This window comes from Rhyacophila brunnea, unplaced genomic scaffold (genome assembly GCF_057557595.1).
Source record: "Rhyacophila brunnea isolate RB1 unplaced genomic scaffold, BYU_Rbru_1.0 scaffold_12, whole genome shotgun sequence".
Classification (NCBI taxonomy): domain Eukaryota; kingdom Metazoa; phylum Arthropoda; class Insecta; order Trichoptera; family Rhyacophilidae; genus Rhyacophila; species Rhyacophila brunnea.
This window is the reverse complement of record NW_028232774.1, coordinates 18,348,479-18,361,537: the sequence shown is the minus strand read 5'-3', so window position 1 is coordinate 18,361,537 and position 13,059 is coordinate 18,348,479. Positions and strand designations below refer to the sequence as shown.

General features: G+C 33.6%; 1 protein-coding gene and 3 non-coding genes across 4 annotated transcripts; all 4 read right to left on the bottom strand.

Moving 5' to 3' along the window:
* Positions 1-4,342: 4,342 nt before the first annotated feature.
* RpL7 (ribosomal protein L7) lies at positions 4,343-12,970 on the bottom strand. The gene is made up of 5 exons (XM_085960878.1): positions 12,926-12,970; positions 12,388-12,558; positions 10,199-10,408; positions 5,047-5,190; positions 4,343-4,700 (listed from the first exon to the last, which is right to left on the bottom strand). The coding sequence occupies exons 2-5, from the start codon at positions 12,544-12,546 to the stop codon at positions 4,410-4,412; spliced, it is 804 nt and encodes a 267-aa protein (XP_085817004.1). The 5' UTR covers positions 12,547-12,558; positions 12,926-12,970; the 3' UTR covers positions 4,343-4,409.
* Positions 4,893-4,978, bottom strand: LOC147077855 (small nucleolar RNA snR60/Z15/Z230/Z193/J17). The gene has a single exon (XR_015069279.1). It is a non-coding gene; the product is annotated as a small nucleolar RNA snR60/Z15/Z230/Z193/J17 (small nucleolar RNA).
* On the bottom strand, positions 7,001-7,085 carry LOC147077854 (small nucleolar RNA snR60/Z15/Z230/Z193/J17). Its single transcript, XR_015069277.1, has one exon. It is a non-coding gene; the product is annotated as a small nucleolar RNA snR60/Z15/Z230/Z193/J17 (small nucleolar RNA).
* On the bottom strand, positions 10,528-10,613 carry LOC147077853 (small nucleolar RNA snR60/Z15/Z230/Z193/J17). Its single transcript, XR_015069278.1, has one exon. It is a non-coding gene; the product is annotated as a small nucleolar RNA snR60/Z15/Z230/Z193/J17 (small nucleolar RNA).
* Positions 12,971-13,059: the final 89 nt, after the last annotated feature.

The window sequence follows — 13,059 nt, the reverse complement described above, 5'->3', positions numbered from 1 at the left end:
TTCAAATTAAATACAGTCGTCAAGGACGTGCTGCCTCTAGCGGCAACAACATGCGATACCGAAATAACTGTCATCTGTATTAGATTCTAGTTCGCATGAATAATAGGTACCTACCTCGTATGTAGATACGTGCGGTTAGTATGCATGCACATGGTAATATATATTATTACGAATGGTCTGAAACAATTTGAGAAATTTATGTTAGCATTTATATTAAGCCGTCTTCTCATTTGTTTACTTGTATATTGATAAAATAAAGCAAACATTCATCAGTCAATTTCAATACACTGCTAGCAACGTTCCCTCTAATTTTTCTATTGTGTGTGTGCGGATCATCAATTCACGCATTTGAGCAGTGGAGTAAATAGGGTTGGTGTCACCCGTCAGCCGGTGTGGTAAATTTACACTCCCCCCCCCCCCCACAAACAAACACATACAATTTTTCATTAAAACTTATATTGTTAAGGTAGGTATCTATTTATTAATTTCAGCGATTTTATATAATAATAACACTAACAACGATAATTTTTGAAGTATGTACCTAGTTAAATAAAAAAATAGGAAATAAAGAAAAAAAGTAAAACGCCCGATCTGGTCCCACAAAAGCCAATTTGTTGCATTTAGAAAATTTGCATACTGTCAACGTGAAGATGTTTTTACTTCCTTAGATAATTCATAATTATCAGCTTTGTATGAGCTACCAAAATTTTTAATTTTGCTTGTGTTCCTTTCTTTCATGGCCACTCTTGACTAGTCATATAAATTCGGTTAAAGCACACTTGAGTGCATGGCAACCTCAGTTTGGGTAACTGCTCCTGAGACATTCTCAGTTATAAAAAAGCAATTAGACGAAATAATGTTCGCGCTTACGTAGTAGGTAGGTACAAGTTAATTTTCCTGAATCATCTTATATGAAAAGACATACATATCCTGAAAAACTATCGCGTTTGATATATTATATGCATTGAATTCTATTACCATTACTTCAAGTGAATGTGAACGCGAATTTTCGCAAATGAATCTAATTATTACCCCAATAAGCAGTGGCGCACCCAGGAAGAATGTAAATTAGTCCCATAGGCTCTTTTTCTTCTTCACAGCCTAATTTATCGTTTATCGGTCTTTTGTCTATTGCACTCGGTACTCGGTACCTAGACCATGGTCCCCACATCCTGAAACGGGCCCTCAGGCTAGGATATTTGGCGGGCCCCCTACCTACCGCTAAGATTAAAGGCAGTGTGAAACACTACATTAACGTTTTTCAAATTGTGTTTTAGTTCAAATTAAGGGTACTTATACAGTGAATTATTGACGATTTTTAATACATCTACTTTAATAATGGAGCTGTCGAGTATCGACACGTAATAATCAAAAAATATATTGCACAATTATATAAGTAATTGAAAATGTTCATGGCCATTAAGTGTAATAGCGCCGCAGGCGAATTTTTCTACTATTAAAGCTACTTTATGATGTGTGTTTATCTCACTTATCTGGTCAACCCGACACGCCGGGCCCCCCACAACCCGGGCTCCCAGACTAGAGCCCTGTCAGCCCTCCCCAGCCATGACCAACACCACTCCTGAATTCAGTTGGACACCGAGAATTTTTTGACAGTTCATTAGGGATTGGGTTTCTAAAATTTTGTTTGTTTTTTGTCGTTTTTTTCGAAATTTTTGTGTTAGAAATTAAAATCTAAGAAATTTTTATAAAAAGAGTGCTGGAGAATTATTACAAATCATTTTTTTGCCGTATTTTTATTTGTCTAAGCCCAAAGGTATAGTTTATTGGCTTTCAATTTCAATGTTTAAAATCATTCTGATAATTTTCATGTTTGGGGGATGCCAGGGCCCCTCGATCCAGGGCATATCGACTTGGACACTAAAGACGTACCTAGTACGTAACGATTAGGTGGCCAATCGACATAATTAGCATACTATTTAAAAGTGGTAATTAAAAAGCAATTATCTAATCAGCAGTCAATGTGTTAAGTAATTAACATACCTACTTAATATATATTCATCGAAAATAAAATTGATACAATGTTTGTAAGTAGCTACATAAAAAAAACATTACTTATAAAATATCTGCAAACTAAATAATGTCAAAATTAATTATAAAATTAATTTGGGATATACCTATTCAGATTTAAATAATTAGATCAGTCCTTATTTGGTTTCACTTAACCAGTTTCCAATATTTGTATAAGTAATCAGAAGTATTTACCTACCAAAAATAATCTCGACTGGCATATTTATACCTAGTCACGCTAGTCACAAATCAAAACTGGCGCAACGTTGCTTTTTTGCGATGGTCCGAGACCACAGAAAAGAAAAAAAAATATTTCTGAGTTCCCTGTCCAGCCAATTCAGCCAGCATTGATATATTACTCGGTAGGTACCTGCACGACTGACAGATGCTTTCCAAATAAACCCTGCAGTGTGCCTGCCTACATTTATTATTATTACCTACGTTTTGTGAATGCCAGAAAAAATAAATTATCAACACATTCGACGTACTGTTTTGAGTCCCTATGGGTCTATTCTATTCAGATGTTAGGTATATTTTCTTATGATGAGAATAAATTATTATTGTCAATGTTTTGGGTTTATTTAATTATTTTCAAATCACCAAACCGGCTTCTCATCTTCGGATTGTTCTAATAATGTATTGATAATATTTATATTTTTACTTAGGTAACCTAATCATTATTTTCTAAAAATGTGTTGTAAAATAGTCTATGACGCCATTTTTATGGAGATCGTGTGTATGGTCTAATGATTCCATACCTAATTAATTATCTTCATTACTATGAGAATGTCTATAATTCACAGATTGTTATCACATATAAATATCATTACACAATATTATTATATGTATATATTTTTTTAATATTACTATAAAATCCAAATTCTAATACAATCCAATCCATTCCAATTAAACTCACATAAGTAATTATTATAAGGTACTACCAGGTCGATGGTCCACGTATATTTTTATAATAATCTGACAAAATATAAAAAAGTCCGATTGAAATAAAATGCAAATATATATATACCATTGTTTAAATAATAACTGTAATTATATCACCTGTTTTTAGATTTTTTATTAATATATAATTACAGTGACATCTAGATAAGATGCCTCGAAGATTCATTCAAAAAGGATTGTAATTGGAATTAGATTCTGATATAATTTTGACCTATATGCTTTGTAATTCGGGGAATAGATGGCTCTATAAAAACGAAACTTTTGATGACATCCCCCTTAAACAGTACAATCATAAACCTGAATTTAAAAGATTGTCAACAAAGCATATAATATTATAATGTTGACAAAACAAATTTTTCCCATGATCCTTCAAAAAGTAAAGTCGTTAGTCGCATCGGATTTCCTTCAACTAGGATACGTTAACTATCGAATAAAAAATACGTCGTTTTTGTTTCGGCACATCACTAGCTTTTCATACATTAGTATGACACACTTACCCCAAAAAAAATGTTTTAGTACATTTTGTTAAAATTCTATACTATAGTTTTAACTCAAGATCCATTAAATTAAATATTACCTTTCTATGTATGTAATACGTTATGGTTTTGAAGTGTTTTTGGAATAAAGATGAATTTAGTTACACTTACCCCAATATTGCTTACTTTTTATATTGACGACATACCTAGTGTCTATGACCTGTCGCACCCGCAAGTAGTTATTGTATTGCACGTAGCTTAACTCATTTAGTGCTAACAACGCGACTGGCACGTTTGCAGTAGTGTAATCGTATTAGTAATATAATGTATTAGCAGTGCTTATTGTTAAAACAATCGGTCTCCATTTGTTTTCTGCACCAGACTGTCCCATCTTTTAAGCATGCCGCATGACAACGTTGAATTGAAACATCGGTTTTAATATCATTGTGGTAAGAAATTATGCTATGAAATTTGCGATTTTCATTCATAGAGAACTTAAGCGTGTACACCTGCTGAATTTAACAAAATAATTGATATCTTCTTAAAATGTATTTTCTATAGCCAAGGTGGAACTGTTAAACCACCAATATTATTTATGTGTGCTAGAGGGGATGTATTTATTTTATTGTTGGCTTTGCTAAAAGATTGCGCCCGTTGATCTCTATTACTGAGCTGCCCATTCCTATTGTGACAATACCACCAAAATATTTTAACAAGACTGCAGCTCTTCTCCTGACTTCACGTTAGTAGACTGCTCATTAGAATATATTATATTAACGTAAAATACATTATACGGTAGGTCCTACCTGGAAGAACTGAAACATCACAGAGTGGTAATGAAATAATCAAGATGGACACAAAAATAAAACGCAATAAAGTTTTTTACTTTTTTTTTATTTTCTTTTTCTTATCACGATAATATACAAAACAACGTCGCAATCCTTAGATCATCTTTCTGACGAGCGAGTTAATCTTGTCTTCCCTGTTGCCAAAGTCTCCGCCTTCCACGTAGTGGGTGGTCTTCTTTCTCCATCCTCCGGTGGGGGTGTTTAGTTTGAAGGGCCACAGGAAGTTAGAGGCGTACTTGAAGCGACTGCCAACCGTGAAGATCTCATGGACAAGATCCTCCACACAGATGATGTTGGACCTCTTGAGGTGCTTCTCGATGATGGTGTTTGAGGTGATCGGAATGCGCTGGTGGTTGATCTTGGCGAAACCACGCTTGTAGATCATCTGATTTCAAAAACAAACATTTCATTAATTAAATATGTGCAACAATAAAGTGATAACCGCCGCATTATCATAGAAGTCGTTACATAAAAAAAGATTGTTTTTGAAAAGTTAGCAGGATTTTTTGATTTTGAATAATTATCTGTCAATGACATGAATAAATTATTATGATAAAATTAAATTCAAGAGAATTTAGGATCACATCAGATAGGGACGAAAGACATTGTCAGCATGTCATCAATACAATATTCAGCTGAACTATGGTATCATCATCGTGATCAAAAATAACAACAAAACCAAGAAAAAAGATGGGTAACAATAATATCAATAAATTATGGTGTATATTTACCTCTCTGACTGTCTTGAGGTTGGGGTATCCCCATGTGATGTATGGCTCGCAGATGCGCAACATGTTAAGGGTGGCTTTGTTGAGACGGACAAACACGGCGTTGTTGATCTGTCTCAGTCTGAACAGCTGGAGGACTTTACGGACCTGTAGGAAAAGAAGACCAGATATATAATAATGGTGATTATGGCTAAATGTAAATATAAAATCACAATGATCCGGAGAGCTAGCACCCAATAGCCAATGCAATAGGTTGGGCCAACAACAATTCATTTTGAAGATAACCTGTCTTCAATTAAGAATGAAGATGTATTTACCATTTTTACCACAACTAAAACTCCACAGAATACAGAAGAATGCTACATTCATAAATACTAAGCAAACACAAGTATATCCACAAAGTTAACTTATTTAGTGCTGACACCGCATTCCCATTAATTGGTCATTAGATATAATTAACATGATGTTTAAATGTGGTAATTAATTAGTAATTATCTGGTCAGCAGTGAATGCGTTAAAGTACATACGTACAAAGTACCTATTAATACCTTGATTCAATAATCACAAGATAGCCACTGATATTAACAAAATTTGGTGAAGACCTTGGATGCATTGTTATTGGTTAATTTCATAATACTTAAGTATGGTGGAGTTTTAGACTCGCCTGGCACTAATATTTTTTCTAATAGGTATAGAAGTGTTCCTAATTATAAATACAGGTTATTTAACTCTTTTACTCCCAGCTGATTTAGCCTAGCATATGCGAAAACTCCCAAGCGTTTTTTGACAAAAAATCGTCGATTTAGTTTTTTTTAAATAACTAATTCTACACATGTTTTAAAAATTTTAAACTTTTTTTGAGTGTTTTCAATGGTGTATAAAGCAATAATAAGTAATAATATTGATAGTTTACATCAATAAAACAAAAGAAAAAAATAATGTATCAATATTTATTTAGAAATGAACGGATAAAACTATGTTTGAACAACAAAACAAGTGTGACAACATTTTTTTATTTATAATTGATTTATAAAATTTTATAATATAATCTATCCTTATGTAGTAACAGAAAAAAAAATAAACAAATTATTATTTATCTATGAAATAGAATTTTTATAAAGTAATCAAAAAAAAAATCGTATAGTGTCCAAGGTATTCAAGAATATTATTCAATTCACGAAATCGCAAGAGAATTCGATACAGTATCGATGACTAACTGATATGAATGAAGTAATTTCAAAAAATAAGTCTCAAAGCACTAAATCATTTATAATAATATTTATATTCATGTATTTTTTCACCATCTTACCAAAAGTACAGTGGCATCCATTGTTAGTTCAAAAATTACAAACTTCATTTTGTAATGTGATATATGAATCATAAAACAACTAAAAGAAATATCAGAATTTAAAATGTGTCATAAAAATAATGTTTTATTATTTTTATGACCCTCTTTGGTCTCAAGTTCGACAGCAGAGCAATTATGACTTGTGAGTTAATAGGGTGTGACATAATTATAAATAAAGCCACAGTGAATATAATGATTCGTCTACACGAGACGAAATATGACGGGAAAAAATTTGGAATAAATCGTAAATTTGGTTCCAAACTTTCGGCCGATGGATCGGCCCAGATGGAGTTTTCGCATAGGTATGGTGGGCCGAAATATCGGCCCCGTGGGAGTAAAAGGGTTAAGCATACATTCCATCAAAAGATATTTGCTGTTTCATGATTTTACCATCTTCAATTTTAGTCTAATAAGGATAGATAATCAAAGTATTTTAATAAGCAGACAGAATAAAAAGTTTCAACTTGGTGCAAAAACATTTCTTCATTCGGTAAGTTTTGACATTGTATCATCCAGACCAAAGTATCAATGAAGGATATATTACACACGGAGAATAGAATAAAATGAATAATGTTTTGGCTATTAGAATTACATATCAATACAGGATCAATATCACATCAGATAGGAGCGAAAGACAAGCTGATAGGCAACACAGTTACATTCAGATGAACTATGGTATCATCATATGAGATAAATTGATCCTGCTCACTACATGAATCAAGCAGAAATATAAAATATATACAGACGGTTCTAGACTTTCGTACAATTCACTATTTCGTATATTTCTTATTCTATCTATATTATATCTTATTTTAGTCGATAAAGCAAAAAAAGGTACACTTCCATGCAGTCGCTCGCTCCCCCCCTTCACATTCTCAAATAAACAGGTATAGGGTCGTATGCATGAGATTCCCGAATACTTTATAGGCTTAAATACTGCTCATTTGTATGCATGAGTGCAAATGTAATCCGTTGTTTAGTGACGTCATAATGTGTCATAGCGTCCATATAATGGCAAAGGTATAAAATTTCATTCCCCGATCATTAATTTAAAATTGTAAATGTGTCTGAAAGTGTGCGAACGGTAACATATAAATTTAATAATTATTATGAACTTTAAATAATTTATCAGTTATTTAATCACATTTATTTTATAATTCTACTGTACGAAAGGATTGAGTATTCCCAGTAAACATTTCCATTGGGTGGCAATACATACGTTATATTATGACTAACTTCACTTCAATCACTTCTGTTATGACTAATATGAGAAACGGAATAAGAATAAATGACAGAAATGAAAATGGATTTAGATAATAATATGTAATGATTTCTGTATAATATTATCCTTTATACCAATCACCGTATTATACTATTGATTTTGCCAATGTGTATGCCTTACAATTAACTAGGTAGGTAGGTACCATAATATTTTAAGGGAATGCAGAATACTTCCAATTGCATATTTTAATGCCAGATACAGCAGTAGGTACCTATCTTTGCGGTCGTTTAGGTATTTTATAGTAATCCTACGTAAATTCATCATATCTCCATGAGAAATACTGCGTTTTTTGATGCACCTAAGCGAAATACGACAGCATTGTATCAGCTACCTACTACAATATAGATTATAGACTGGATCAAAATTATATGTATTTTGTAAACAGCACGACTAGGAACTGTTTTTAAAGTTCGCAAATGTTTTACAGTCTACAAAATGAACGAGGGCCTCAAGCAAACGTTTGTTGTAATGAATGCATTATTAAAATGAAGTTTGAAAGTGACATAAATAAGGCAGTCATTTTGAATGACGTGTGACGTCAGCTTGCTTACGTCACAAACAGTGCTATACGCTATATGGTGGAAAATCGGTTAAATAGCTTATAAAGAATTTGGTAATCTCATACATACGGCCCTTAGTCTTGTGTCAGGACACATGCCGATGCGTTGTGCGTTTTGCCAGTTTATTTGTTCAAGTTTAATATTGCACCTTTACGTATTTATAAACATAAGTGGGAAACAGAAATTGCAGTGTTGATATAGACAAAAGAAGTTTAAGGACTTATAAACTTCATACAATCGAGACAAAGATGGAAATAATTAAGCATTTTGAGAGCGGCGAATCTTTTGCTTCAATTGACCATTCAAGGAATGAAAGCCTGTCTACGATACATTCAATTTTGAAATAAAATTATAATTGCGGAATATGTTCAAAATTGTGGAAATATATATTCAAAGAATGTTACGAAAAGACACGGCATAGTGATGGATTAAACGGAGAGATCTTTGTCATCATGGATAGATGATAAACATTAAAAAGATGTCCCTCTTGAGTTTTTCAATTATTCAATCCAAGGCTCTTTAGTTTGCACGAAGATTGCTATTTTTTTTTTTTTTTGACCATGTCCGATCCTGATAGGATCATATGGACCTCCACAGAGTGGAGGTTTGTATTGACAGATTTAGTTTTTTACGAGAAATGGATGTCAGCCACTTGCTCAACCTATTAGGTCCATACCCTGACACACACAAATTGAAAAACAATATGTGTACTTGCCAGACCCAGGATTCGAACCTGGGACCCACGGCTTTATAGTCCTACGCTTATGCCGCGCCACCTAATACGCCTTGTTAACTTTATTATATATTATGTAATCCGATTGATAAATATTTTAAAGTACACTTTTTGATGTTTTTTTACATTGCTTTACTATCGTACACATTTTCACCTATAATCATTTTTTTTGTCGATTATATCATCACTTGCAGTGTCAATAAAATAAGCACACCAAGTGGTAACAAAACTAGATTTTCTACACAGACCGTCATGTACATACACCAAGGTCCATTTGTTAAGACCTGACGGGTCTGACGGCTGATGAATATCAGTCTACTACTGGTTAGAAAATCTTCTGTTGAAATCAAAATAAGATATGGGCAAAGAAATGTACACTCCTAATTAGATCACATGAAGTGGCAACAAGACTAGATTTCCGCAGACAACCAACAAAAAAACGAGTGATATCTCGGTAAATCTATAAATTCTGTAGTCATGTAATTGTTGAAAACCAACGAGTTACATTCCAGACACAAAGAAAAGCAAGGTCATTCTGAACATTGGTTTTAATCCTTTCCACGCGGACGGCACACCTGTTGTGCCCTCATTAATTGGCCATTCGATATAATTAGCATGTTATTTAAATGTGGTAATTAAATAGTAATTATATGCTCCGCGGTCAACAAGTTACAGAATGTTTTTGTTATGTATGATTTGACTTCTGTGAAATTGTTATAATCATTTCATTTACATGAAATTGTTATAATCATTTCATTTACATTCAAGAAATATTTTATTGTATATTTACTAATATTGACCATGTACGATTCTAATAAGATCATATGGGCCTCCACAGAGTGGAGCTTTGTATTAACAGATTACTGTTTTTACGAGAAATCAATGTTAGCCACCTGCTCAACCTATTAGGTCCATACTGACTCAAACACAAATTGAAAAACAATATGTGTATTTTCCAGACACGGGATTTGAACCTGGGACCCACGAAGTTATAGGCTGACGCTTAAGCTGCGCGGCGATCGTGGGCATTAAATATACATTTACTCCAGTTATATTAAAGAAATCTTCTCCGCTTATATTCACTCATGTACTTAAAAATATATTGAATATATGGCTCGTACCATCTACATTATGAGTTATGGTTATCACTAAAAGCGGCCAAATGAAAAATAACCGAAATATCATAGGCATGGTTTCAATTTGTAATTTATGTAATAAAAGGTCAAACATACCTTAGGCGCCAATTGGTTGATACCCCTAATACGGGTGACCAGAGCCAGTTTAGCTTCTGAGGGGATGTAGTAGTCTCCCTTGCGGCGAGCCTGTCGCTGCAGACGGATGGCTTCCCTCTCTTTGAGGTTATACTCCTTCACGTAACGTTCCGCGCGCTTGAAGACCTCCTTACGTTTCTTCGCCGCACTTGTGCGCCTCTTGATGGTCAACTGGAATCACATCGTTGGTTATAACATCTTACAGATGTGTACCGAGATAATAAAATATGTATATTGTATATGGTGAATAAAAAAATATATTTTATTGCGGTTGTATTAATTAGATCACGTGATTCAATCAGATAGGGACGAAAGACATTGTCAGTTGTCAGCAATACTATATTCAGTTGAACTATGTTATCATCATTTTGAATCACTTACAATAAGGAAAAAAGGTATGTTCTAAAAGCAAGGATGTCAAACCCTTTTATATAAGGGTGTCAAAATTATATGATAAAATGTTTTAAAAACTCGTCAGCTAAATAAAATAAAAAAAATACGAGCGGAGTATATTATTTACAATTTGATTTCTTACTTTCGAGTTTATGTAAATCATGGTTGAAAATAGTTTGCAATACATATTTGCAAAGACGATAAAAACAGCAATGTTTTTTCTTTTTAAAATTAAATGTGGTAATAACGCAAGCTCAGAACACAGATCGATTGAAAACAAAGTAACTTTTATTATGCCATTTGCACCGACTGGCTGAGTAGTATGATGAATTATTTGTTTGATCGTGTTTCGGTATGTTCAGCATTGTGTCTCGGAATTACCTTAAATTGCATGGACAACTATTTCATAGCACTTCAGTATAGAAAAACACTACATCTGTTTATTTAACTTAATCTGAGAGTAATGCGTTGCTTTCATTTAAAAGTATCTACATTCTCCAATAAAATTCTTCTATTATTCAGACACGTTGCTACGGATACTCTGTTAAAAAAATTCAGAGTCAGAGTCAGTCAAACAAGTCAGGAGGGTTACCAAGCCCATTTTTTTTTTACAAAGAATCTTAACTTGGCCTTAAGTGTCACAAAAAAGGTCTTATATCCATCTGGAGAGGCCTACATACTGTAAAATGTAGCGGAAATGGGAACTGGCTCTTTCTAATTACACATTTCTTGAGAGATCGATTTGATATAGGTCTAAGACTGATATACCTACACCAAATTAAACCAAGTGTATGTTTCAGAGACAAACATGTGTATAAAACACAAACTGTAAGCACTTCTTGATCTGGTACCGTAAAACAGGGTGAATAGGAACAGTTCCCGGTAAAAAGATTCAGAGTGGTGCAATTGCCAAAATGTTATCGTTTGCATTCCAAATGTATGTTATTTGACAGATAATTATTTTACTGCCTTTTGGAAAGTCCGGATAGGACAGGAAACTTGACCATTTGTTATTCATCAAACGTGAAAAAGTTTGTTGTGTTTCGCATGTCTGAAAAACTTCGAATGTGTCCATGTCCATGAATGAACACAATTAAATAAGTACCTAATTTTGTTCCAGCTAATCCAATGATTAAAGAAATAATCCAGTTTCTGTTTTATAAAGAAATATTTTTAATTTAATCATCTTTTAATAAAATTTCCGGTTTTTCTCTCCTCGTTCCTATTCACCCCGTTTCGCTGGTGAACGGGAACAGACCATTTTGAGAAAATATCGATGGCGAGTGAATGTTGAGTGTTCCCATAAACCAAACCATACTGATGAATCGCGGACACAATGTTTGACAAACAAATTTAGCTTTTCAGTCATACAGCATAGGGTTTAAATTAAACATGAAATCTGAAAACGTTTCTATTCACCCCGTTTTACGGTAATTATAATAAGTTAACATATTATTTTGATCGATTTTCACAGCAAACGGTATGAAAACTATTGGTAATGATTTGTCTACTTACGGGGTTGTCAGTGACAAACCCAAAATGAACTCTTATGTATGATACGGATACAGAATATTATATTCATATGGCTTGTTCATTTTCCATAGAATGTCGTTTGTGAAAGACGTCCTTCAGATAAGCTACATAATATATGTTAAGGCATCCCATAATTCCAGATTCCAACAAATATACGAAACACTGTTAAACTCATCCAATCAAGGCACACGCACATATTGTTTAATTATTTCGATTAATGGTACCTGAACGAGCTTAGCGCGGTTGACATCTCTCCTTTTGCGGTGCTTCAAAACGGATTCGGGAACCGCTGGAAGTTTCTTTCCGTCCTTAACTTCCTTCTTAGGGCTTTTTGCCGCGGCTTTAGGGGCAGCCGGGGCCTTGGGGGCTGTTGTTGCAACCATTTTTGTATCGTGCTGAAAATATTACAATGTGATTAGACATGGCGGACACCATTGACAGTTGCAGGTTATGAAGCATGTTTGGTAAAATCAGAAACATTCCAAATTCGCACACAGCAGATAAATAGCAATACACATTATTCGAATCAGGGAAACTTTTCTCAATTATTATTGAGCAATTGATTGATCAATGATAAAAGTCACTATGTGACAATGTTGGTCGGTCGACATGCCAATATTTATCGGCCGAAAAAACTTATAACATCGTGTTAAATCCACCATAAGTATCTTCCACACGACATGTATTAGTTACAAAATACTTTGCCACTATATATATTCAGGATTAGAGGGTATTTAGTAATTATTACTAATAAAAAATTACCAGCGGGCCAAATCCACGCGGCACGTGTATTAAACAACTTGAAAGAACGTAAATCTGAGACGTTTGCTATATCCGGCGAATTATGGATTCGTTCGTTTTTATGGACTTACTTATCATGTTTTTAGTTTATTGTC